Genomic DNA, 27,203 nt, shown 5'->3' on the forward strand with positions numbered 1-27,203 from the left:
AGCAGGGTCACTCTTGGAAGAAAGAGGGTAGCTCTTAACTGCTCAAATGCTAGTAACAGTCAGCAGGCAAGGGTGTTAAATTCAAACAGAATCCTGCTTTTAAAAATTAGGCAACAGACTGGGAGGAAATATTTGCAAATCATGTAACTGATAAAGAACCTATACCCAGAATACATAAGGAACCCTTATAAACTCAAGAGATAAAAGAGAAACAACTCAATTAAAAAATAGGCAAAAATTTGAATAGACATTTCCCGAACCAGATTTACAGAGGGAAGACAAGCCTAAGAAAGGATGCTGGGCATCATCAGTCATGAGAGAAAGGCAAATTAAAACTACAGTGAAGTACCTTATACACCTACTAGAACGGCTAGAGAGCCAGTGACAAACGCCACCAATTTGGAGAACAGTAACTCTGATACGCTGCTGGGAGAAATGTAAAACTGTATAGTCAGTCTGGACAATATGGCAGTTTCCTTCAAAAAGTACACATAAATTTACGTTAACCAGAAATCCCACTCTTTGGTATCTACCCAAAAAGAATGAAAATATATGTGCTCACAAAGACATGTGAATGTTCACAACAACATTACTGATAATAGTAAAAAAGGAGAAACAACTTCAAAGTCCCTTAGCTAGGGAAAGGACACACAGATGCGGTATATCCATACAATGTTAACGCTACGCAGCGGTAGAAAGGAACAAAGTACTGATATACGTTCAACATGGATGAACCTCAAACACATTAGGCTAAATCAAAGAAGCCACATACCAAAGACCACAATTTACATAACTCAATTTACATGAAATATCCAGAAGAGACAAGATCTTAAGAGACAGAATATAGATTCGTGGTTGCCTAGGGCTGGAGCAGGAATATGGAGTGATTGCAAATGGGCTCAAAGGAGCTTTTGTGGGGTGATGGAAATGTCATAAAATTTGATTATAGTGATAGTTGTACAACTTGGTAAAGCTACTAAAAATTAACTGGACTGTACATAAAAATGGGTGAATTCCATGGTATATAAGTTATACTATTTTTAAAAACTTTTTTAAAGGCCTGCGTAAAACAATTTTCTAAATCCATAAATGACTGCACCATTTTAAGACAAAGTGAGACATGATTTTGGCCACTGAGGGAAAATGCACATGATCTGGATATTAGATGAGCAGCTCAAAGAGTTCACATTCTACTGGGAAAGGCGAGAAACCTCTCAAATATTCTCTAGAGAAGAGTCTCTTCTCACAGGGATGCCTCCAGGTCAAACAGCACTACTCTCAAGAGGGAGCTGAAAACATACTTGGAACACATAAACAAGTGACTGAAGGAAACCCCATAACAATCCACAACAAAAATTAGTGCTTCTCAAACTACCTGTAGTGAAGGACTAGTTTCTTTCCCCAATCTGTTCCCAGCTAATACTTCTCTAAAATATAAAAACTCTTAAGATGTCCAATTGCTATTAAGTTTCTAAATCTTCAATCTCAATTCCTTTACCTCACTGCAGACCAGCACCCCTCTGTAGACCCACTCTGAGTAGCACTGTTGAAGGCATTAATAAAGGTGATTCAAGCAAGGATTATTCAGTCTTCAAACAAATATTGACTGAACATCCGTGTGCCAGATTAATACCTCAGCACTGATCCTGCAAAACACCTGATTCTGAGCAACACAGTCCATGCCCTTCTAATGGAAGTCTGGGGTCATGTATCCCCAGGCTGCTGAAAGAGCTGGCCTGCTTCATGGAATTATTTTTAAGTGACCAGGTATATCTTGGCTAGCAATTCTAATTCTCACATATTTGTTTAAATCTTCCAACAGCACTTTAATATCAACTCAATGCTCCCATGGCATACTTCTGAATCCATATTCATTCAAAAGAATACAACATATAGTTTCTAAGTAAACAATTATTTAATAACAGCCTAGCTTCCCTAGGACACGATGTATATAGTCAGAATAAGAAAACACCTCCGACTCTACCCTCTTAGAGTTTACATTCAAGTGGGAAGAGAGACAATAGACCAAATGAATAAGTAAAATATATTGTATTTTAGATTGTGATAAATTCTATGAAAAAAATTAAGCAGGATTGGCGGGGGGATGGTTAGGATGTGGAAGACGAGGTAGAGGGGGTTGGGGTGGATAACAGGTTTCACTATTTTAAATAAGGTAGCCAGAGAGAAACTTACTAAGATAATATCTGAACAAAGACCTGAAGGAGGTGACCAAGGACCTAAGCAGATAATGAGAGAATGTTCCAGAAAAAGTACAAAAGCCCTAAGGCAGAAGCATGCTCCTGGAAACAGCAAGCAATGTGGTAGCACATACTCTTTTTCTACTTCCGTAATAACAAAACCCATTTACTTAAAAATCCTCCATTAGTCTCTCAGGGTTTTGAAGGTAGGAATCAAATCTTATACATCTTTACATCTCCTGCTCTTGTCACTGAAAGAAAACATTGTTTAAGCGATAGTATTCTTACATCATGATGGTACAAACATGTTTCTTTCCTCCCCAACATCTCCACTCCCATAAATTCCCTCTGTGTTGCAAGACCATAAAGTCCCTGCTGCCCAACCAGAAATGCCAATTATCCTAGACTCTTCCTCATTCATTCTCAACATCCAGTCACTAAATGCTGTCCATTCTTTTTTCTAGTATTTAGCGGCCCCCAAATGGTCTCCTTTTCTGCAACATTTCCTCCCAGATAACTGAAATAAAAAGGACAATTTGTCTTCATTTTTTTAACATATTAATTTTAAATTCAACCTCATTTGATATGTAGCCTATGTATTTACAAAATCTTAGCCAATCGTTACTCCTCCTACACTGGCAGTTCTTTTGAGAACTTCTCTGAATCATGAAGTTCAAAGGTTAGTACCATGGCCCAACAATGGATTTGTATGTGGCTATTACTCTCATTGAGATGTTTCTAGAAATTCCAGCTCAACAGCTTGCATACTCAATTTTCCTTTGTAATTTCAATTGGACACGGTATTCTTCACTTTCCATTGTGAAGTCCGCTGCTGAGTGCCAACAGCTGCTAAGTCCCGCCGTATGACAAGTGAAGGTAGCTTTACATTTCAGGGGAAGTGATTCTAGTGAAGCTGCAGAATGAGTATACACAGGTGCTCACTAGCTACGGTAAGGATAAGACATGTTCCCTGGTAACGAGGGAAACCTCATTTGTCCAACTCACATACACCAGGCATGTTAAATAAAGCGTGCTAAGCACTATGTAGTACAGCAGTCAGGATTTGGGAGTTAGAAAAAAAAAAAAATCAGATTTCAGCAGTAGCTTTATGACCCCCCTGTTAATTTGTTTAACCTGAGCTTCAGCTTCCTCATTTTGTAAAATGAGAGTAATGTTCTCACTAAGTAGTTGCAGGAGTGCGTGAAATCAAGCGAAGATACAAGACAGAGCTAGTACTTGTTATACTTGGCAACAGGGCCCAGAGCACGGTTGTTTTCAGGGCTCTTTGAAACTACAAGTCAGTACCTTGGGGGTCTAAAACATCTGCACATTTGAATTATCTTAATGGTCAGATAAAAACAAGAGACTATTGTACGGAAAGGAAATAGAATTTAAAGTTCCCAACACTCAACGACGGGGGGTGGGGGGGGTGATTTTTCTCACAGGGTTTCATACTCAGTTAACACCTCAAACAATAACTAGCTTTTAACCAAGAAGTAATTCATGCCAACTGTTTGCAAACAATAGCATTTTAGCAGACAGTTCTAATTTTTCAGTAAAAGGTGCAAGAAATTAAGCAAGGTTTTATTTATTTTTTTTTAAAGATTTTATTTCTTTATTTGACAGATCACAAGTAGGCAGAAAGGCAGGCAGAGGGGGAAGGGGGAAGCAGGCCCCCTGTTGAGCAGAGAGCCTGATGCGGGGCTCGATCCCAGGACCCCGAGATCATGACCTGAGCCGAAGGCAGAGACTTAATCCACTGGGCCACCCCGCTGCCCCAGCAAGGTTTTATATAGGCGTAAATCTTGCCTTTTAACTTAAAAAGCCCCCCTTAAGTTTTTTTTTTGGGGGGGGGGGTTGCCAGAAAGGTTATAAGAGATTGGACTTCGGGTCAAAGATCAAAGAAACGGGTCCTCACAAAGTACCCAGCGGCTATACATTCGACACAGGACAGGGAGGAGGGACCCAGAGAGGGAGTGGTGGCTCCCGTGCGCGGTCCATTAATTCAGTTCGCTCTCTTCTGTTCACATCCTGCGCGGACTCCACCCAAAGCCAGCGAGCGAGGGGGTGGGTGGGACTCCCACAGCCAAGCAAATAACAGTCCCAGAAACCGAAACGGAATCGAGGTGCATTGTGAAAACACGGCTCCTCCGAAAGAGGGGTGGAGAAGGGGCGCCAGAGGGGACCCTCTCCTGGGCGGGTGAGGCGCCCCGGGCGGTCCCCGCTGCTTCCTGGGGGCGCCCCCTCCCCTCGAGCGCCACCAGTTCCCTCCTGTCCTACACGGGGGAGGAGGAAGGCACCGCCGCGAGCGAGGCCACTCATCCCTGGAACGTGGGCGGGGAACACACAAGTATCCCTCGGAGATTCTAGAAGAGAAGCTAAGCTGAGCGGCCGCGACCTGAGAGAGGCGAGGGAGAGGAGGGAAGGGCTCCGGCCGCAGAGCGGGGGACGGGAACGACAGGGGCAGCCTGCTAGCGCGGGCGCCCCCGGAGAGGGGGGCTACCTGTTGAATGGAACGGACCCCGGGGCGGCGGACCGAGAGAGGGGCGCGAAAGCCCAGCGAGCGGGCGGCAGTGTCCTGGGCAGCCCGTCCGGGGCCGGCGCGATCCCAGCCCCCGTGCCTTCGGGGGCCCCACCCTGGGACACGATAAGAGACACGGACAGAAGAAAGGGGGAGGCGGCCGACCGGAGCCCGGCTGGCCCGCTCCCGCGGTTAGTCACTCACATCTGATACTCGTCTATCGCCTCCACCAGCTGGCCCCAAGAGTCGAAGTCGGCGCCTCTCCTAAAACTGGCGCCCCAGCGCTGCAGCAGACTCCGGGTCACCTCCGACATGGCCGGTGCCCACCCCGTCCCCTCCCGCCCCTACCCCAGCGAGGCCGGGCTCTAGCGCGCCATCCTCCCCGGGCCTGGCCCCGACATTAACAGGGCCAGGAGGAACCGCTACGGCCACCACCGCCACCCGCCGAGGAGCCGCCCAAGCCCATTTGCCGCCACAGCCAAACTTTGCGGCTCTGAAGCGGCCGCCCTGCCGAGGCTCCGCCCCTGAGGCCCCGCCCCGCGTTAGGTTGAGGCCGCCCCGCTGCGGGCGAGGGCCGCCATTGCTATTGCGGCTTTCTTCCTCGGCTTGGGAGTCCCCGCCGCGTTCTCTCTTCCTCTCAGGAAAAGAGAAGGCAGCTCACGATCAAAGACTGGGGAAAAGTAGCTAGGACAGGGCTGAGGAACGGAGCGTTCCGACGCGGCCGCAACACGCGGAGCCTCCGCCCCAAAGCGGCGCGTACTGCCGCCTCGGTAGCTGTCATGGCGGCCCGGGCCACGTGACCCCGCCTCGGCGCAGGCCTGGTTGCCCGTCGCTCGGGTTCTCCTGGCTCTCCGCCTCCCTCCCTTTCTCGCTAGCGGACTTGGGACATTCCCTTTCTTCCCCGAGGAGAACTGCTACACAGATTTCCGACAAATCCGGTAAGTTTGCCATGAGAATGGGCGTTTCCCAGGAACACCCCTACCCCTGGCGTTATCCTGGAATCCCAAGCGATAGGGTCCCCCCCGCGCCCGCCCACCCGCCCGGCTTTTACACGCGTTTTTCAGTCTCCACAGACTCCCGGATACTGATCCCAAAGAGTCTCCTTCTAAGGCCTTGAAAGAAACGAAAGAAAGAAAATGCACGTTTGGCCCCGCGAGTCGGTCGTATTAACAGCGGGACTCGACCGAATACCCTGGCCGGCGTCTCCACTGGCAGCCGGGATCTTACAAGCTAAACGGGGGGTTTGTGCGGCCGCTGTGCGGCCGCCTCCCCCGGGTTGGAAAGCATTGGCTTTCCAAGAAAATGCCTGTTCGGCCGTGGGGGCGGCCGGCGTCGGCGCCTGCGCAGGGTCTCCGCGCGCCGCCTCCGGCTTTGGGGCTGGGGAGGAAGAGGCTGGGCGGTAAACAGGAAGCGGGCGCTCCGGGCTGGGGGGAGGCTCGCAGGTAGGTGTCCGGGGGGCCCGGGCCTCGCGAGTGGGGGGCCCCTTTCAGTAATCGGGGGCAGGGGAGGCGGCCGCTTCGATCCCACCGCGGTGCCCCTGGCTCTCAGGGCACCTTGCACCTGCGGCTGCGTGTGTCGCTCTTCTCTCTCCGAATTCCTGAAAGCAGGAATGGCAGGTCTCGGGAAGGGGCAAGGTGGGGCCGGGGCGGACGGTGCGGTACTCACCCTCCGCGTTCCCGAAGTCAGGATATACGGATCTGCGGACGTGTTCATCCGGGAAGTGGAAATCCACCTGAAAAGGGTGTTATTAGTAGAAAATGTGCCGCCCCAACGTCAAGTGTACGGTGTGCCATGATCTCGAGAAGGCTTGACGTACCTGCACGTGCAAGCACTATTAATTTACTTATGCTATAAAGTTGGTTTACACGGACGTTTAGAAGGTTATGTATGTTCTTAAAAGAACGGAAGTGTTTTGAGCCATAAGTGAACTCCCGTTTTTCATTGAGTGTACAGTGCACTGAGTAGTGCTCGCTTCCGCAGCACATAGACAACGCGTGGAGTGTCTGGTGCTCCCCCAAATCGGTTTTGTCAGGATTACGTGGATATTTTAAAGGAGGTGCTCCAGGAGGTATTTCACGGTGACGCCCACGGTTTTTGTATAATGCCTTTAAGTTAATTAAACCTTATCAGGTTTTCTTGAAGATGATTTCCCAGAATCTAGTTGCCACACTTAAGTGTTCCACTGGGCCTTTCTGTATTTGCATTATCTCCTGAGGACTATTAGGCAAGTGACATGCTTTTTTTTCTTTTAAACCAAAAAGGGGTAGGATTTAACTTTTTTTTTTTTTTTTTAATGGTTGATTTACTTATTTGAGAGAGACTACGTTCAGTGCAGAGTCCAACTCAGGGCTGGATCTCAGGATCCTGAGATCATGACCTGAGTGGAAAACAAGAGTTGTACACTTAACCAGCTGAGCCACCCAGAAGCCCTTGGGACTGTTTTTTAAGTTGGCATTTCATTTAGGTAGTGTTTCAAATATTTTGGGTATATAGAATAGAAATTATTGGTCAAGTACTGTGATTTTTTTTATTCATGAAAATTCTGCTTCTTATTCCTGTTTTGTGGAAAGTGTATTTATTGTAGAAACACATGCTGTAACCAATAAATTGGCATCAGCAACACCGTGTTGGAAATATAGTTAATTTAAAACCCATTTATTTAAAGTAGCGTTAGCAGTCTAAGTAAGAGTCATTTGTACCTGTGTATGTCTTATATATATATATATATATATATATATACACACTTTAAAATGCATACATATATTCTTAGTAAATTTTTAATCGTTTTTATACTGTTTATGTTAGTAAATGTTTTATTTTTATTTTTTGAACATCTGCTTTTATATTTATAGGAAACAGCTGGAGAAGATGACACATTGGTTTCATAGGAACCCATTAAAAGCCACAGCTCCTGTTACTTTTAACTATTATGGTGTAGCCGCTGGCCCTGCTGCTTCAAAAATTTGCAGGTTAGTTTTAGTCAATCTCAGCAAGTACTGTTTGAGCCACTTTTGGATACAAGGTACTTATTTAGGATTCATGGGCAGTACAGAAGTATGTAGCACATTGCCCTACCCTTAGACTCCTTATAAACTTACAAATGACTTGTGAAGAGTGAAATAATAGATTACTTAAAGTTTGGCAGCCATCTAGACTGCAGTCCTTAATTTTAGATTAGTGAGTCCCAGAGAGATGAAAACAAAAGAGTTAAGCTATATATTAAAACAGTACAAGAGACTTCACAAAGCTGTATATGGATATTGCTAATTAACCGGATCGTAAATTCATGGAGTTCTGAGCAGGGAGAGAGTCCGGTAAGCTGGAATAGGCTTTGCAGTGTTCATATAGGAGAAAGGACTTGAGTTGGAGTTTATGACTCAGTTTGGGAGTTGGCGAACTGTCCTGCAGATTTTTCCCACTGCCTATTTTTATAAATAAAGTTTTATTAGAACACAGCCATGTCATCTCACACCATTTATATATTGTGTCTGGCTGCCTTTGGCTGCTTTCCTCTACAAGAGCAGAGCGGAGTAGTATCAGCAGGGACTTGATGAACCACAGCGCCTCATATATTTACTTTTAGCCTCTTTATGGAAAAGGTTTGCTAATACTTGATTTAGATTGTAAGAAGTGATAGAAGAAGATAATTTCTTACAGAAAAATGTTATTCTGGGGTACTGAGTAGATCAGAACAAAAGAGGTATTTCAAAGGAGGAGTCAACTGTTCAGAGTGTCTGATTTGCTTGGGAAGTTGAAAAGGATTCAGTCTGAATGAAACACAGAACCTAGATGATCAAGACCTGATGGCACCAGTAATGGAAAATTGAGAGTGTTGCTACTTTCTATGGAAAGAGGGAGTGGAGCAAAAGATAGGAAACCTGGCGTATTTATCTAGATCAGAGGTCAGAGCTGAGTAGTAAACATTTTAGGCTTTGTGGGGCTATATACAGCTGCCGTTGGCATATTCTTATTTTTCATTTTTATAAAAACAAGCTGAGAGCTGTTCAAAACAAGCTATAGGTTGTCATTTGCTAACCCTTAATCTTAAACTCACAGAGGTTGGTCCCATTTTAATTGTTTTATCTCTAACACTGGGCAAGTCACTTAACTTCTCTGGATCTCATGATTCATCTATAAAATGAACAGCCTAAAACAGACATTTCTGAGGTACTTTTTTTTTCTGAAATTCTTTAATTTTAAGGTGAGTATAACTTTATACAGTTTGGTTGCAGATGATTGAGTGCCTCCCCGGAAATAGCCAGCAAACTATTTGAGCCTAGAATGGGCCTTAAGAATTCAGCTTTTTTTCTGGTCCAGGAATTACTCTTGCCTAGCTTCTAGTTGAAAAACTCAACAATGACAAATTCATAAGGTAGCCCATCCCATTTCTGGTAATCTGGTAATCTCCTTTCTTGGAGTAAGCCTTTGTTCAACTTGTACCAGTGAGTAAACATTCCACCCAGACCATTTAAAATGAAGTCTGCACTTTGTTCTAAACATCACTGCTGCATTATAGGCCTTGTAAGTCTTAAAATATTTGAAATGTTGGTATTCTTTCATTCAACAGAGAACTTTGAGTGTGTCCTTTATCCTCAGGACCTACTAAGTTCTGGATGTACAGTCCCAAGTCTCTTGGTGCTAACAATCGAAGTGTAGTCTTTCATTAATCATTTACATGCAAGTGTCTTCAATCATTGTCCTGCAGAATAATTTCTGAGCCCTCATTAAGCAAGTTGCCTTCTGAAATTAGATGTGGAACTGGAACCCGACCAAGTTGGAGCTGATGATGTAGCTCTCAGACTGGGTGTAAAGATGTTAAGACCTCAAAAGGAAGAAATACAGTCTTTGGCAGAAAGCCAAAGACTAAACATTTTAAGGAACTTTTAGAGATAAGAGGAGATCCTGGGAAATTTAATGTTAGTAGAATAAAGGGAGAAGAGAATTTCAAGAAGGAAATGGTGGATCTGCAACATTTATTGCTGTGAAGAAGCAAAGGAGAATGGAGACCGGGAGCCTTTTTAAAATGAGTAGTAACCACGTGTTCTCACACACTCTTGATGGGTATGTTGAATTATAGGATGCAATTTAAAAATAGGGCTCCCTACTTAATAAAGTGTATTGTCAAGTTATGAAATTTTAAGGAGATGCTAAAACTGCATAAGCATGTTAAATTACCATTTTTCTAATATCTTTTATTGTGAACTGCTCTGTTCAATTGACTCCTCCTTAATTCCTTTCTCCCATCTTACATGCTTGTGTTTATTTGTTGGTTTTTTTAATTAAAGCTTGCTGTATATTGTTATTACATAATTATATTCATGATTTGCCCCTTAGATGAGACTTTTATTTTAGTACCACTTGTAAAACAGTTGTTACTAGAATTTCACTTACCCCAGTGTTAGTCTTAACTAAGTTTATCCTGTGTACGCCTTAGTAAAACCTTCAAGGAGGTGTGTGTGTGTGTGTGTGTTATCTGAAAGCTTTTTACAATGGACACTTTGAAGTCACTTTTACATAGATTCATCACAATGCAGCTTACTTAAATTTCTTGACTATTTCTGTCTCCTGTAAGTGACTTGAGATCATCCAGAGCACGCCTGCTTGAACTCTTCACTGATCTAAGCTGTAATCCAGAAATGATGAAGAATGCATCAGATTCCTATTTTTCACTTTTACAAGGTTAGTTATTTATGAGAACTTAACAGCTTTGCAGAAATTCACCTTTAATTCTTAGGCTTTTCAAATTTGAATAGTTTAGTCTTCTGGTCTGTATTCTTTGATCTCAGTACTTGAGTTTCAGAAACAAGAGAAATGTTAGGGTGATTTTGGTCTTTCTAACATTTTGAAAATTAAATGTGTACATACTTCATATTGTGTTACCTTAGAAGAAGAGGGGGTAAGGAAGGGGACAGAGGGTAGGCGTTTTCTTCAGGAATCTGGAGAAGTCATTATCTGAAAAAATTTCTAAACAGACTACTTGATATTTCTTCTAAAACTGAAATGCTGTACCTTTTTACAGGTTTCATAAATTCATTGGATGAATCTACCCAAGAAAGCAAGTTACGATATATTCAAAATTTCAAGTGGACTGATACATTACAGGGGCAGGTTCCAAGGTAGGCAAGCCAGCAGTACAAAGCAAAAGCCATTTTTGTAACTATTTAGCCAGTGTTTAACCCATACCCTCTGTATTTGAAGAAATAGACCTAGATCTGATCAGCATCTTCTCTTATCAGGTAATTAGTTAAAAACATTTGACCTAAACTAATACATTCTGTTAAGTAAAAATATAATTTATTTCTCCTAGGCCAAATCTGTTTTTGAGGTAATCAATACAAATATTAACTAGACTTAAACACTCGTGGCTTTATTAATAACTCACAAAGAACAGTTTGGGAATTGGGAATCCTACTCTGTCTTTTAGTCTTTGCCTTCCTTCAAGGAGATCAAAATTTTGCTTTTCACCTAGTGTTTTTTCTGATGGATAGTTCAGATGTCTTTGGTCAGTCTCTTTGTCCCTGGTTCCATCCCAGCTCGATACTCTTTTGAGTCCTAGTCTGATTTTCTTCCTAATTTGTCTTCACTGTTTCTGCTCTTTTAAAAAATTTTGCCTCAGAACTTTCTTATCACTCACTTGAAACTAATCAGAAGAGATCTGGTTATAACAGGAAACGTCGTAACAGTGCTAAATTTTTTTTGGACTTTTTTTTTTTTTAAACACCATTGTATTATTTAAATGACCGTGTATCCTGATGTCAGTTTGCTGTAGAAAGTTGTGTAAAGTCAGAAGGGAAGGAAGTGGAGCTTGCTGAGAGACCCAGGACAGGCATTGTAGTGGAAGGAGTGTGGACTTTGGATTTCTCCATACTCCGTCTCAGGTCTCTGTGTGAACACCTGCTTCAGCTCTGGGTTGGGGTTACAGATACAGGGCTTTCATGAGGAACGAAGTAGGCAGATTTATGGTAAGTGACTCAAATAATGCCAGGTATATGAAAGATAGTTTCCTTCCTTCCTTGGCAATATTGTATGTAAAGTTCATAAATTTGATAGGAAGGTGAGGACTGGTGGTTCTTCCCAGATTTTAATATTCTGGGATATTAAGGTTTTCCAAGTCCTCGTTTTATGTGTTTCTTTATGTGATCCCTTTGTATTTTATCTAAAATTAAGGGATGTTTTTCTTCAAAAAGACGTTTTTGAGAGTCAGACCTCTATCGTTATCACATCGCAAAACTTTGGCAGATTGTAAAGTGTTTTGCAGTACCTACATTTGATACTTTCCCCCCATGCCAAATCTTGATTCCTCGTGACAGCTTTATTTTAGTGAGTTTTATGAGGCAATGAAAAATTAGGTAATGAAGTCCTTAAGGAATGATATCCAATATTCTCTACAGCTAAGATTTTTAAGTTGCTTTATCTTTGATTGTTGTTTATTCAGTAAAAAGTGTGCTATGAATGTATCTGTTCTGAAAATGTTTTTTCAACAATGTGTATTCTGACTACCAAGACCTGTTACAATAGAAATGGAGTGTTTGGGAGCAAGTGAGACTGAAATAAATGAAGGATTAAAAGAGAGACAGTTATTCACGAGACTTTATATAAATGAGCAAAACTGTCTTATTTAAAGGTAAAATTATAAATTAGATATGCCTACCAAATTACCAGATGTAATTCATTTGAAAGTTCTCAGTGCTGAAAAGAATGAACATTTTTTTAAAGATTTTATTTATTTATGTGTCAGAGAGAGGATGCAAAAGCAAGGGGAGAAGCAGGCTCCCTGCTGAGCAAGGAGCCCGATGTGGGTCTCACTCCCAGGACCCTGGGATCGTGACCTGAACTAAAGGCAGACACTTAACTTACTGAGCCACCAGGCATCCCAAGAATAAACTATGAAGCTGTGCTTCCAGTTTTCTTCCGTGGGTAACACTGTTTTTTTTTTTTTTTTTTAAGATTTTATTTATTTATTTGTAAGAGAGAGTGAGAGCGAGCACAGGCAGACAGAGTGGAAGGCAGAGTCAGAGGGAGAAGCAGGCTCCCTGCGGAGCAAGGAGCCCGATGTGGGACTCGATCCCAGGACGCTGGGATCATGACCTGAGCCGAAGGCAGCTGCTTAACCAACTGAGCCACCCAGGCGTCCCGGGTAACACTGTTTTAAGAAGTGTGTTTAGTGTTCGCTTTGGCAGCACATCACTAAAACTGGAACAGCGTAGAGACTAGCATGGCCCCTTTGGTAGGATGACACACAAATTTGTGAAGTATTCCGTTAAAAAATACATAACTCGTGTTTTTGTGTATTGTAACATATTAAACCAGATGGTACATATGTTGGTTTTGAACTGTGAATGTTTTAATTTTTTTTTAACCTAAAAAGTTTCCCTGTCTCCATTCGTTTTATGAAGCAGCAGTTAAATAAAAAATACAGAGTGGAGGGGCGCCTGCGTGGCTCTGACAGGCATCCAGCTCTTGATTTTGGCTCAGGTTGCGGTCTCAGGCTCATGAGATCCAGCCCTGCGCTAGGCTCCGTGCTTATCAGGGAGTCTGCTTGAGATTCTCTCTCTGTCTCCCCTGCCCCCCGCAAATGCGTGTGCATGCATGTACCCTCTCAAATAAATAAATAAGCCTTTTTTTTTCAAATTTATTTTTTAAGATTTTATTTATTTATTTGACAGAGAGATCACAAGCAGGCAGAGAGGCAGGCAGAGAGAGGGAGATAGAGGGAAGCAGGCTCCCTGCTGAGCAGAGAGCCTGATGTGGGACTTGATCCCAGGACCCTGAGATCATGACCTGAGCCGAAGGCAGCGGCTTAACCCACTGAGCCACCCAGGCGCCCCTAAGCCTTTAAAAAATAAAAAGTGGGACCATGATTCTAGTGGCTTTCCTTTGGGTAATCTGTCTTCTTTATTTGAGATAAATGAGGTAATATATAAAAAATTCTCATGTTCTTTTCAAAACAGGAATGATTAAAAATTAGTATTACCTTATTTGCTAAATAAGTTCTTGCCATCCTCTTGGTGTCGTATCTACTAATAGAATCTGAAGGAAACAAATAAGATGTTTGTAAGACCTTTTCCTTGTGGTACCCATACTGATTGGCTTGGCATTCAAAGTCTACCAGTTTCACTTCAGCTTGGCTTTTTGACCTTGATTTCTTTCTACAGACCATGTGCTCCATCACACTAGTTGGGTCACTCCTCTCAGAAAAAATGTTTATGCTTTTCTTGGGCTTTAACAGCATCATTCCTTTACCTGGAGTACCCTTCTGCCTCCCTTCTGGCCATCTTTCAAGGCACAATTCAGAGACTGTCTCTACCATTAAAGTTCTCTAATCATTCTGGCCGTAAACAGTCTCTCTTCTGAATCCCATTGCTTTTAAATTGGTGTAAGAACCTCCCACTCGAGACTCTACTGGGTACTTACATGTAGATTCCAGGTCCCTCCCAAACTTTTGATTCTTTGGAGTTGAATCTCTGTAATTTGTATTTTTTATTTTTATTTTTTTAAAAGATTTTATTTATTTATTTGACAGAGAGAGATCACAAGTAGACAGAGAGGCAGGCAGAGAGAGAGAGAGAGGAAAGCAGGCTCCGGGCTGAGCAGAGAGCCCAATGCGGGGCTCGATCCCAGGACCCTGGGATCATGACCTGAGCCGAAGGCTGAGGCTTAACCCACTGAGCCACCCAGGTGCCCTGTAATTTTTAAATTTTTAAAGCTAGTCTGTGCACAGTAACCTTTGAGAACCTGCTATTCTCATGTTTACTATTACGGGCCATTAGTTTTAGTCATTAAACACAGGACTGGTTTCTTCATTTTCCAGTTAGCATATAGTTCTTAAATGATTTTGAGTTGGATGTATGGGGGCTTCATATAGCAAAGTCTCAATAATTGACAGAACTTAATGACATCCATGTTTTTAATTCTAGTGCCCAGCAGGATGCTGTTTTTGAATTAATTTCCATGGGATTTAATGTAGCTTTGTGGTATACCAAATATGCTTCTAGACTGGCTGGAAAAGAAAAGTAAGTCTAAAGGGAGGGTTGTATATGTATGTGTTATTTTTCAAATAAATGGAGATTCGTTATTAAAAAGTCTGGGCTATTGATTATAATACCCCTTCTGTAAAGTGAAAGGTTGCCTCATAGCGTTTTAAGTCTCAATTATGGAGCCCAGTTTTAAAAGGGAAAAAAAAAAATCTTATCATGAGGAAGGTCTTTCTAAATAAAACCCAAACCCAAGAAAAGGAAAAAAATAGAGTATTTGACTGCATAAAAGTACTGTAAGCAAGATTACAAAACAAATGACAGATGGTCAGAAAAATCGCAATGCACATGACAAATTGTTTTTATAGTGGAAGAAGAAAGGAAAAGACCAACAAATCATTTGAAAATAAGCAAGCGACTTAAACAGGCAACTCACAGAAAAAGAGATAGATGGGAAAGCTGTTTTGATGGATTCAAGAATTGTGAAATGAAATAAGATGCAATTTTTATAATTGTGAAAATGGGCGTTAGTGGCACAAAACTGGCAACTACCAACTGTGGTGCATCTGATACGCAGCCATTTCAACATAAGGGGGGGCATGCGACTCTTGATCTTGGGGTTGTGAGTTTTGAGCCCCACATTGGGCATAGAGATTACTCAAAAATAAAATCTTAACAACAAAAAATAAAGTTGAATTATATGTCCTGATGTAAAATCACCTGTAAAGTAATTAGGTGATTAAGCACAAATGGGATAGGGAATATTGTGTGTGTTTTTACATGTGTGCATGTATTAGGTGTAGAATATTTTGCATTTGCTTAATGCACAGAAGATTACCTGGAAGGAACAAGAAGGCTTTGTCACAACGTATAGACAGGGTCTCCCTTTTTATAATTTGTAGTATCTTCTGTTGATATTTTTCTTTTTAAGTGCCAAATTAAATTTTTTTAAAAGGGAGAAAAGTGGTAAGAAATACAAACGACTAATTTGGTTTTATCATAATGCATTAGTTGTTGATTTTAGTACAAGAAACAAGATTCATCCTCTAACTAATGTAACCACTATCTTTAAGCATAACAGAAGATGAAGCGAAAGAAGTCCATCGAAGCCTAAAAATTGCTGCAGGGATTTTTAAACATTTAAAGGTAAAATAATGATAACAATAAAATATAAAGACTAATACTTTACTTCTTGAATACTTTTTCTCTCTTGGGATGGGGGTTTAGGAATTATTTCACGTTGTAAAAAGAACCTCGTATAGGTTGTTTTTCTTAGGTTGAATACTTTATTGGTGATTGCAGCCAATTACAGAATATCAGATGTCTTCATTTTAGAAAGTCATCAGTGAATTTTATAATTACAAAATTCAAGTTGTAATTCAATGGTTATTTTTGTATCCCTTTGGTAAAAATTAAAAAAAAAAAAAAAAAAACATGAAAATCTGACGGTTCTTACCATTTCCCATTGGGGTCTTTGGCAGTTGCCAGGATAAATCATGATTCTGCAAAGCTGAACTTGAGTGTATTCTCTCTATCTCCATGAAAAGCCGAGGAGGGCAATCAGTTTGCACTAATTATATGAAATGTCCAGCAAAAGAAATTAGGAGAAAGACTGATGGATTTCGCAGTGAGGATTACGCACACCTTATCCTAGTTAAACTGCTAATTACTAGACACCTTCCAGAGGCCAATGATGGGTTTTCTCATGATAAAGTAAGATGCTTTTAGTGATTAAAAACCTGTGATTCTGAGTTAACAGAATTGTAGACCTCTCTCTACTCTACAGTTGTTAATATGAATGAGTAATTCCAGCAGTCATGCAAAAGAGAGCTTTGGTTACTGTTGCAGTTAAACATTTCCAAAGATGAAAATGTAGCTTGCATATCTGTACTATCTATTTTCACCCAAGTTTTGCAGAGGGGTATGAGAAGCTTTAAAAATTTTAGTATACAGGATCTTTTGTTCTCTAGAAGCTAAATACTATTCCTTTTTTACACAGTTTTGGTGCCCTGAATTTATTCTGTTTAGGATTTTTTTTCTTAAAGACCTTTTAAAAAATATTTTATTAATTTTAATTTTATTTACTTATTTTTAAGATTTATTTATTTTAGGGGGGTGGGAAGAGGAGGGGAAAGGAGGGGTAGGGGGAGAGAGAAACCCAAGCAGACTCCGTGCTGAGCCACGGAGCTTGACAGAGGGCTTGATCTCAGGACTCTGAGATCACAACCAGAGCTGAAACCAAGGGGCATACACTTAACTGACTGCACCACCCAGGCACCCGAGGATCTTATTTTTAAATCATCTCTACACTCAAGGTGGGGCTTGAACTCAAAACCGTGAGATCAAGAGGCACATGCTCTACTGGCCAAGCCTGCTAGGCACCCCCTGAATTTCTGATCAATCTCCAAATTGAATGTCTTCCATTTTTTTTCATCTCTAACAGCTGGGTTAAAATAAAATGTGGCTTCTTTGTTGTTTTTCTTTCTCTCTCAGGAAAGTCATATCCCAAAGCTTATTACACCTGCAGAAAAGGGGAGGGATTTAGAGGCACGACTACTAGAAGCTTATGTTGTCCAGTGTCAGGCTGAAGCTCAAGAAGGTATCCTATATATTGTAAGATTTTTTTTTTTTTTTTAAGAAATTTCTATTGGCATCTGATTCTTTCTTTCTCTCTCTTTTTTTTTTTTCTTCAATCAGAATTAGCTGGATTTGAGTCTCACATTTGAGAAATTTATTGTGAGGAACAACTTCACCTTCAGCATTTGCCTTCATGGATAGTTAGCAGGAAAAGGCCTTGCAGTTTAATGGCTCTTTTATTTTCATTTATTTATTTTAAAGTTGGGGAGTTGTTTTTTTTTTTTTTTTTTTTCTTCCTTTAACAGAGAGACAGTGAGAGAGGGAACACAAGCAGGGGGAATGGGAAAGAGAAGCAGGCTTCCTGCCAGGCAAGGAGCCCAGTATGGGGCTTGAACCCAGGACCCCAGGATCATGACCTTAGCCGAAGGCAGATGCTTAATGACTGAGCCACCCAGGCTGAGACTGGGCGCCCAGCCACCCTGTTGGCTCTTTTAAAAAGGATGTTGATGGTCCTGCCATTTCTGACAACATCCGATTAATTCTGTAACTCCTTTTCCCCTCTCTACCTTGCTTGCTCTTTTTCCTCTTGCACTGCGTGGCTTTCCTTTAAATCTTCATCTTTCAGTGGCAGGAAATAAATGAAGACTCCAGTAAAACCAGTAAAGAAACTTTGTAGGCTTTTTGTTTTTCTCTGTTTTAAATTTGAGTGTCCTGGAAGTGTTTGTTTTCATAGTAGTAATTTTTTGTGATTACCTAATAATTGGTTAGTGATTTAAAGAAACAGTATCAAAATCAGCAGGCTCAGTATTTTTGGTTTATGTTTGCATTTTCTGTCACTTAAACTTTTCATGTTAAAATTCTTAACAAACTGTTAAAATTCCAAATAGATCGTTGGGCTTTCTTTTGCTATTATAATGAATTTATTGCGAGTAAACTTAATTACAACTCACTTTATTGTGCTTTGGTTATAGTAACCATCGCTCGAGCAATTGAACTGAAGCATGCTCCTGGACTGATTGCTGCACTGGCATATGAAACTGCCAACTTCTATCAAAAAGCTGGTAAGTTTATAATTCTTTTGTTGTATTTTTAGTGTTCAGATTTTCGGACTAAACTCTTGGCTTAATAGGGAACAAGCAAAACTACAAGATTCTCAGACTGTCCATTTGCAAAACTGGAATAATACCACATTATTTTATTACATTGTTTCAAAGATTGAGGACTGTTCAGTTAATATGCTACGTAACTTTTAACGGAAAGGACAGTGCAGTCCTTTTTAACAAGTTATATGTAATAATTATACAGGTGTTTTAATTTTGAAGTTTTTTCTTTTACCTTAATAATAACCTTACATTTGCTGTCATTAAAGAAACTGAACTCCAGAGAATTAACTAACCTGTAATTTAACAGTTACTAGGCATGAAGTTGGGACTAGAACTCTGGTCTTCTCATTAGCCCATTATTCTTTTCATTCACTTATTTAGGAAACAAGCATTTGTTTCTATGTATGGGATGATTACTATTTTAGTTGCTAGCTATACAAAGATCAGTAGAAGAGATTCACAGTCTGGGGAAGGAAGCAAACACATAGCCACATTATCACAGCATAAGATAAGATGTTATTACAGCAGTGTAATGAAAACCAAAAGGATCTAGGCATGCTGGAGGAGATTGTCTAGGGGAAGGTGGCGTTTGAGCCTGACTTGGAAACATAAATAGAAGTTCTAAGTTTGCTAGGAAGCTTTGCCATATGGAAGAGTAGAGCATTCTGTAGTACGTCAGAGATAAGAAAGAATTCAGCACCTTCTGGGACCTTTAAACAGCTGTCTTAGTTGAAACAGGGTGATAGGAGAAAAGGTTAAGAAAGTATGCATGTGTGAGATCCTGAATTGGTGTGTAAGCCTATCTAAGAAATTGGGTTTTTATTCAGTAGATAATTGGGACCCATTAATAGATAGGAAGCAAATCTGATTGGATTTGAATTTAAGAAAGGTCCCTCTAATTGTAAGATGAGAAATGGGCTTGCCTGGTGAAGGACTACTTGGCTGACTCCACTTACGTTGAGAAGCGATTATAGTGTGTGGAGGAAGTGATGGAAGCATCGACAAAGACAGGGAAGTGGGGAGTGGAAGAGAAATGGGTGAGAGAGAAGTTGGCAGGATGTGTGCGTGTGTGTGAGTGTGTGTGTTAGGCAAGATTCAGTGCTGCGGGATGGACCAGTAGGGCGAGTGTCCATGTCTCTGACTTGGGTGACCACACTACACATTGCTGTTATATAATTTTAAGAAGACAGTAAAACAGTATATAATTTTGTATTTATCTTGAAATTCTGTTGTTACCATTATCTTAAACTTGTTATATTACCATCAAAAGATGTGCCGTGGTATTTAAACAACCTTATTATGTAGTTAAAATACAGTTATGGGAAAATTAAAGTTTTGGGGGGAAATGTGTAAATGCTTGAGTTTTAGATTTGAATGGCATTCTGCTGTTAGCATCTGAACACATGATCTAAAAGTCTTCTAGTGAATCAGGGTGAAATTATATTTTGCTTTTTAAAATGTAACTTTAGATCATACTTTATCCAGTTTGGAGCCTGCATATTCTGCTAAATGGAGGAAGTATCTTCACTTGAAAATGTGTTTCTACACAGCTTATGTAAGTATTTGTAACCTGAAAAACAACATAAATTACTCTCTTTCCAGCCTGTTGAGTGCTAGGTCTGTCATCTTGTCAGACTCTCAATCAGCATTTTACAAATAACAGCCAGTTCTCAGTAAATGGTGACGGACAGTGCAGCCATTGTGAGCTGAAGTGGGTGGAAATAGATGATGTAGAATTGTAGAACTGTATCATAGCAGTGGAATTACTGTCTGAGCGAAACTCACTTTTAAGCCGGAACCTTCCGCCTACTTAATGAGAATTCTCTCCTTTCATCTTGGACATTGAGGAAGGTATTTACTGATTCTAATCATAAGGCATATACCATCCAGTATGTCCCCTGGATCTGTGCAGAACCATTAATAAGCCCTCTTTGAGGAGTTACTTATCAGTCTCTTACACCCATTAAACAAACTTACTTTTTGTTGGTTAGAATATCCTGTGAGAGATAATCAAACACCTTTTTTGGATCCAGGTTGATATTTTGGTTTTTATACCTTAAAAATCTGTCTTCAAGCATACAGCGTTGGACCATTTGCAGTCCTTGCCTTTGATTACAGACATTTAAAGGGAGAGCAAGGCGTACCACAGGCTGATACCATTTCTCCCGAGAGCTGCTGAGTCGTTAACCTTAGAGCCCTCCCTTCCTCCCCTTCCGCGTTCGCACCGCAGTGTCGCGCCTTTATCTGCTGTGCCTGGATTGTAAAAACAGATCTCATTATTCAGAAATACTTTTTGCTCTCAGCCTGTAGTTAGAAAGTTCTTTGGCTCAAAGCTTGACTTAATCCCACTTTTTATACTAACAGTGATTGGGGGAGGCTTATTCAAGTAAAGAAGTATAAGGGGTTGCATTGACACTTCCAACAGTGGACAAAGGCGCTCCTTTATCTGATGCGTATGTAGAACAATGATAGCAGAAGGCATCATTTGTGGTGAGAATGAATAAAAATTTGTTTCTCTATCAGGCTTACTGTTATCATGGTCAGACTTTGTTGGCTAGCGATAAATGTGGTGAAGCAATCAGGTCCCTCCAAGAAGCAGAAAAATGTAAGTATTCCTGCCAGAATATTAACTCCCTTTTTAAAAACAAATGTTTTATCCTAAAAGGAAATAACCAGTTAGAAGAGAGTTAGGCTGATTTCATGAAAGAGAATGGGACCAAGTGAGGGAACTGGAGAGAGAGAGAAACAAAGTTTCAAAAGCCAAAAAATCTGTAGAAAACACTCACTTCCCCTTACACTTGTACTGGTATTGCTGTCAGATTAAGTCAGAGCCTTTTTAGTATGGTCAATAACTAATTATAATCAAATGATTTTCCCTTTCACATGCAGTTTATGCCAAGGCAGAAGCATTGTGCAAAGAATATGGAGAAACCAAAGGACCCGGCCCAACGGTCAAACCTTCAGGACACTTATTCTTCAGGAAACTTGGAAATCTTGTGAAGAACACCCTAGAGAAATGTCAGAGAGAAAATGGATTCATGTGGGTACAGCTCAGTATGATTTTTGTAATATTAGTACAGTATATACTTGTATTTATAATGTTTAGGTATTTATATTGTGTTAGTAATCACACAGTTTCTGTTAGTCTCTGCCCCCAAAGATTTTATGTCGGATTGAATTTAACTTTAACTCTGATATTCTCTTTAAATTGGTAGTAAAGTTCCCTGGTGTTGGACCTGACTTTATTCTACTTCTGACGATGATATATAAAAGCAGATTCTAAAAATTAAACATCAGTTATTAACATGTAGCTCACTTACAGTGTCGGAATTTTCTCTTCGTGTTGCCTCCCTGCTGTTCCTTCCGCACGTGTTACAGATGGCTTCTCTGCTCCCTTCGCGCGCCCATCTCACTCGGGTTGCAGCTGTCTGTAAAGCAGGGAAATGGGTTTTCTGTCAGTCCTGCCTAGTCCTATCAAACAGTTTTCCATTGTTAAGTCCGCATTGTTCAAACTGTAGACAACCACCTGTGTGGACTGGGAGAAGCAGTAGTTTTGTCCCCGCTTGGATCTCTTTACGCTCCTCTGCTCACGTCCTGTATTTGGTCACACTGAGCTCTTTTACTTGCTTAAACATACCTACTATAACTTCTGTCCCTTCTTTTGGAAAGCATTCCTGAACCACCTCTGCCCCCTAACATGGGGGTTAGTTGCCCCTCTTTCGTGTTCTCATGGTGTACAGTATCTGTCGCAGCTTCAGTTACGGTGCATTGTTGTTGACAAGTTTTCCTGTTTCGTCTGCTCATGCAAGCTGCACGAAGCAGGAAAATCTTGTCTGTCTTGCCCATCATTACTGTCTTTCTCTCGCACAGGGCCTTGAACATAGTAGACGCTCAAGTAGTTGAATGAATGAATTGCTTTTTAAATTGCTTTTTGCAGTTACTTTCAAAAAATTCCAACCGAAGCTCCACAGCTGGAACTCAAAGCAAATTATGGTCTCGTAGAGCCTGTACCTTTCGAATTTCCTCCTACAAGTGCACACTGGACACCAGACACGCTGGCCGCATTTGATCTCACCAAAAGACCCAAGGATGACAGTGTATGAGATTGGCTTTCTTCCACTTGTTCATAGAAGTTCGAGAAGAGAGTTCAGAATTAGCATTTTAGATATATAGTTTGTCTGAACGTTAAATGAGCTACCTGCAGTGCTGGGTAATGTGTTGTTGAACTCTCTCGGAGATAATAAGATCTCTAGGCCTTAATTATCTTCTGATTTTCTGCATAATTGAAGTTGTTTTCAAACACCTTCTCTTGCCTCTCTGTAGTTTCTAAGAGCCTCCTTTTAGAAGAGTGTGGGAGAAAAGGTCTGAAACAGATGGCTGGTCCATGTGTGTATTGCTATAGCAATACTGTGTTTTGGATTTAGCATGCCTCAGGGTATTTGAAGATTTGATCTAATTTCAACATTCCATGAAATCATCCAGCGGTAAAATAAGACTGCTTTTATTCATTTATATCTAAGTACATCTAGGTGTGCTAAGTCAGATAGTAGATTAAGTGGAACATTCGAGGTTTGACTGCCAGAAGAGGAGGCGTCTGAAAAAAAGGGAGGGGAATTAATTTGCAGCCATAGCTCCTTCCTGAAATGTTTTTAGGTAATTTTATAATGTAATTTTTAAAAATATAATTTCCCCCCAGTTCTGAAACTGTTATTAAAATGACTATCTTGGGGTGCCTGGGTGGCTCAGTGGGTTAAAGCCTCTGCCTTCTGCTCAGGTCATGATCCCAGGGTCCTGGGATCGAGCCCTGCATTGGGCTCTCTGCTCAGCGGGGAGCCTGCTCCCCCCTTCCTCTCTGCCTACTTGTGATCTCTATCAAATAAATAAATAAATAAAATCTTTTTAAAAAAATAGAATAAAATTACTTTTTATCCTGCTCAGCCTGTAAAGTAATGCTGCACGAGGTAGCCTGTTACTGTCATGAGGTATTTTCAAACTTAGAAGAGTTCCGTGTGCACAGATTCATCGCTCAGTTTCTCCCTCATCAGAAAGAGGAAGAGCACCATTAGCTTGATGTTTGCCTACCCATCTAGGGTGTCATCTTCACTGAAATGTTGCTTCCTGATTACGTCTTGAATTGATACACGTAGCTTCTGGAGCAGCATTGTTAATCTCCGTATTGTGTAATTTAATACAGCATCTCTTAGAAGTCTAAGGTGGAAAAGATCTAGTGTTTGTTTTTCAAGTCTTAGTTTATGTACTTAGCGCTGTGTTTCTCTTTCTCCCTAGACCAAACCCAAACCAGAAGAAGTGGTGAAGCCTGTGAAAGAACCAGATATCAAACCTCAGAAGGACACGGGATGCTCTATCTCCTAAAGTACATTGAGAAAATGGGCACTTTGAATTTCTTTACTAGTAGCTAAGAGAAACCATGGAACTTCATATTTCTTGAAATGTTTCCTCTGAAGCCTGTAGAATGATTTAGTACATTCAGAGGGAAATCTGCCTTCAGTTTATTTGTTTTTAATTTTTAATGTAGTAGAGTTGTTTCATGCTTTGTTTCCAGATGCCTTTTTAATCAGGACAACATGTAAAAGATTTTATCATGCCCCTGAAGGGCCTAATTTTGTTGTTGGTTTTTGTCTCCGAACTCTGGGTAGTAATAAGTTTCTGGTTAATATAGGCCAGAATAATGTGGTTTCAGGTATGTTTTTCTGTCCTCACACACACAAAAAGTTTATTTTCCTTTCTCTTATTTGATGCCAGAAGAAGGAGAGGAGTTGGTTTTTAACGGAGAGGTTTTCCCCCTTCACCATTATGTTGTCACACAGACTTATGTTCTGAGTCTGTTATCTTTTCTGGTAGAAAAGTTATTTAGAGTTGAAGATCAGAAAATCTTCTACCAAATCTCTCACATATATAAGAAGTGATAATTTGTTCAAAAATCAGTGTTCATAAGTATTTTGAGACCATTTAAGAACTTACCCCAGGGGTGTCTGTCTGGCTCAGTTGGGGGAGCATGTGAGTCTTGATCTCAGGGTTCTGAATTCAGGCCCCATGTTGGACATACAAATAACTCCAGTAAATAAATAAATCTTAGCAAAAAAAAAAAAAAAGTACATACTCCTATTCTGGTAGTCTTGCACTTTATTTCAATCTCAATGAACCTACAATGATTTTTACAAGTTCCTTTCCTAGTGGGTTTTTTTACTTAGAGGACAGAGCTTTGTGACAGCTCTTAATGAACAAAGAATGAAAATGTTTTTGCAGAAGTAAGATAATGCATGATGTAAAGAAGAAATTTGAAACCTAAATGGAGGTAGGTTGTCCTGAATTACACTGGTAACTACATTTTGGCAACAGAAGTTACGGTGAAATGCCTTTGTTACCTGACTTCAGTGTGCATTGTTTCTATATGGTTTTCTAATACACGTTTCCTATCCAAGTTGTATTGCTTTAGGCCAGAGGCCATAACAAAAACTTAAAGAGCAAACATACAGTATGTTCTTAAAAATAGCTTGTAATATTGAGGTCATTAGTTTAGCATATACACAAACCTGAGAAATAGTGGATGCATAATACTTTTAACAAAAGTCACACATCTGTAGGTTTATCTTTTGAATATTCTTCTGGGGTGTTAGCTGATTTTCCTTATCATAAATGACTGATTGGTTCACTTAATAGAAATCATAGTAGTGGACACCAGGAGCTTACTGTTTGCCAGGCCCTCTGCTAAACACTGATCATGGTGAACCATTGAATCCACACCGCAGTCCTGTGACAAATAAGTAGAATCTGCGTGAAGTGTTTAAATAGTAATAAACATTTCATTATGAAGAATAAATAGGGGCGCCTGGCTGGCTTAGTCAGTGGAACATACGACTTGATCTCAGGGTTGTGAGTTCACGCCCCACGTTGGATGTAGAGATTACTGAAAAAAAAAAAAAAAAAACTTAAAAAGAAGAAATAGATTATGCCTGTCTGAATCAGTATTGTGTTCAAATAAATGATTACTTTAAATCACAGTTTTCACTCTTGAAGATACTTAGTATCAGTGAGGATTCTTTATTTTTAATAAGCAGAGATGCTAATTACCCCTTGCTGTATAACAGGTAATATTTGAAACTGCAGAGTCCAATAAGTGAACTAATAACCAGACATTTAATTTTATTTCTCTGTGTATAGAAAAAATATTTTAATTAAGTTTCACTATATCTTGTGTGCTACTACAAAATCACTGGTTTGCAATATGCCATTTACTGATGGAACTTTAAATAGTACTTGATGCCCGCTTGTTGCTCTTGGCCTGTAGGAACTATTTATCTTGGGTACTAGGGGATACTAACCTAGTTAACCGAATTTCCGCATCGACATTTTTGTGCATCATACCACCATATGTGGCATGAAAACACATCATATGGTCAGTGCTTCTGTAAAATGCAGAAAATACTGGTGTTACTTTAAATCAGGAATTGGTAGCTTCGACCTGAGCAAGTAATATCGTGTTGACTTCAGCATAAGTAACGCTCTGTGACTAGAATTCCCCATTTTTATCATATTCTTTAAAATGGTGTTGGAGATTTTTGGAAGTTGTAACAGATGTAAAGCAGTTGCATGAAAGCTGTAGAGGGATGTAACTTTGTGTCAGCTATGCGTACATTTCATTCTTAGTTAAACTGGATAATGACAGTTAACATACTCCACTAAAAGTGTTGGTTTATATAATGAATTATCTTTTTATTTATGAAAATAAAAGTAATTTTACTTACAAACTCATTGGTATTTTGTTTTTTGACAAGTATTTTTACATTTATTAAACCAGTAACCATTAATAGGACACAAAACCCCTAATTCTTCACAGTAACGTTTTCCGATGACAGACCCACACACCTCGGGTGCTTCACGCCACATGAGTTCATTAACTACCCAACATTCCTCGGCCTATCTGGTTTCTATTTATGTTTATTGGTACATACCACCTCTGAATCTCAAAGTAGAAATTCCTTTGGCCTGTATCTGCTTTCCTTGTTGCATTACCCAGTGCAACACGGTGGTGTGTCCTATGGGAACCTGAGCTAGAGATCAGTCCTTGTGGCCGAGCAGTGCTCTGCGCTAAACTCCGTGCTTTGGACACTTGAGCTATAAATGTATGGAGACATAAAACCCCATTCAGAAATCTTTCTTTATTTTTCAGAGTGTGCTTTAGAAAATACCACATTTTTAAAATCTCTTAATATGTGTATAAAAATAGATTTTGGGGATGCCTGGGTAGCTCAGTTAAGCATCTGCCATCCGCTCAGGTCGTGATCCCAGGGTCCTGGGATCCTGCTCAGTGAGGAGTCTTATTTTTCCCTCTCCCTCTGCCCCGCCCCCTCCCCCCCCCCCCCCCCCCCGCCTTGTGTGCTCTCACAATCTTAAAAAGAAAACTTGGAATGTCATCTGGCTTAGCATAATTTTGTGTCTAAAGGCTTGATATTTGAGTAATTTGCTTAGAATTTACATTTTAATTTTATTTTTAAAGACTTTATTTATTTGAGCACAAGTCAGGGAGAGGAGCAGAGGGAGAAGGAGAAGCAGACTCTCCATTGAGCACAGCCCCACGGGGAGCTCAGAGCTTGGATCCCAGGACCTTGAGATCATGACCCCGGCAACGGCAGGTGCTTAACCGACTGACCCACCAGGTGCCGCCTACATCTTTATCTTTAAAATGTTTTAGTAAACTGAAGGGACTAAATTAAGGGGAGCCTTCTGTGAATTATAGAATAAAAACGACTTACCCAGAAGGCCAGAGCTATCACTGAAATGCAATTCAATATATCTAAAACCTTTGATA

General features: G+C 40.5%; 2 protein-coding genes across 3 annotated transcripts in view; one reads left to right on the forward strand and one right to left on the reverse strand.

Moving 5' to 3' along the window:
- The window catches only part of AIDA (axin interactor, dorsalization associated), a 37,792-nt gene extending 32,585 nt beyond the window's left edge, over positions 1-5,207 (reverse strand). Inside the window, exon 1 of the mRNA XM_059413387.1 lies at positions 4,924-5,207. Within this exon, the coding sequence (XP_059269370.1) occupies positions 4,924-5,033 (110 nt within the window). The 5' untranslated portion in view covers positions 5,034-5,207. The remainder of the gene's footprint in view (positions 1-4,923) is intronic.
- A 40-nt stretch (positions 5,208-5,247) lies between these two features.
- On the forward strand, positions 5,248-26,142 carry BROX (BRO1 domain and CAAX motif containing). Of its 2 annotated transcripts, none has more exons than XM_059413385.1 (13): positions 5,248-5,657; positions 7,572-7,688; positions 10,292-10,398; positions 10,739-10,835; positions 14,637-14,732; positions 15,767-15,839; positions 17,187-17,292; positions 18,242-18,331; positions 19,843-19,928; positions 20,897-20,978; positions 21,263-21,413; positions 22,311-22,470; positions 23,660-26,142. In XM_059413385.1, exons 2-13 carry the CDS (start codon positions 7,588-7,590, stop codon positions 23,744-23,746), a joined length of 1,236 nt encoding a protein of 411 aa, XP_059269368.1. In that variant the 5' UTR covers positions 5,248-5,657; positions 7,572-7,587; the 3' UTR covers positions 23,747-26,142. The 2 variants fall into 2 exon arrangements, with proteins under 2 accessions (XP_059269368.1, XP_059269369.1); XM_059413386.1 differs by lacking the exon at positions 5,248-5,657 and adding an exon at positions 6,092-6,161.
- Positions 26,143-27,203: the final 1,061 nt, after the last annotated feature.

The sequence above is a fragment of the Mustela nigripes genome, chromosome 10, assembly GCF_022355385.1.
Source record: "Mustela nigripes isolate SB6536 chromosome 10, MUSNIG.SB6536, whole genome shotgun sequence".
Classification (NCBI taxonomy): Eukaryota; Metazoa; Chordata; class Mammalia; order Carnivora; family Mustelidae; genus Mustela; species Mustela nigripes.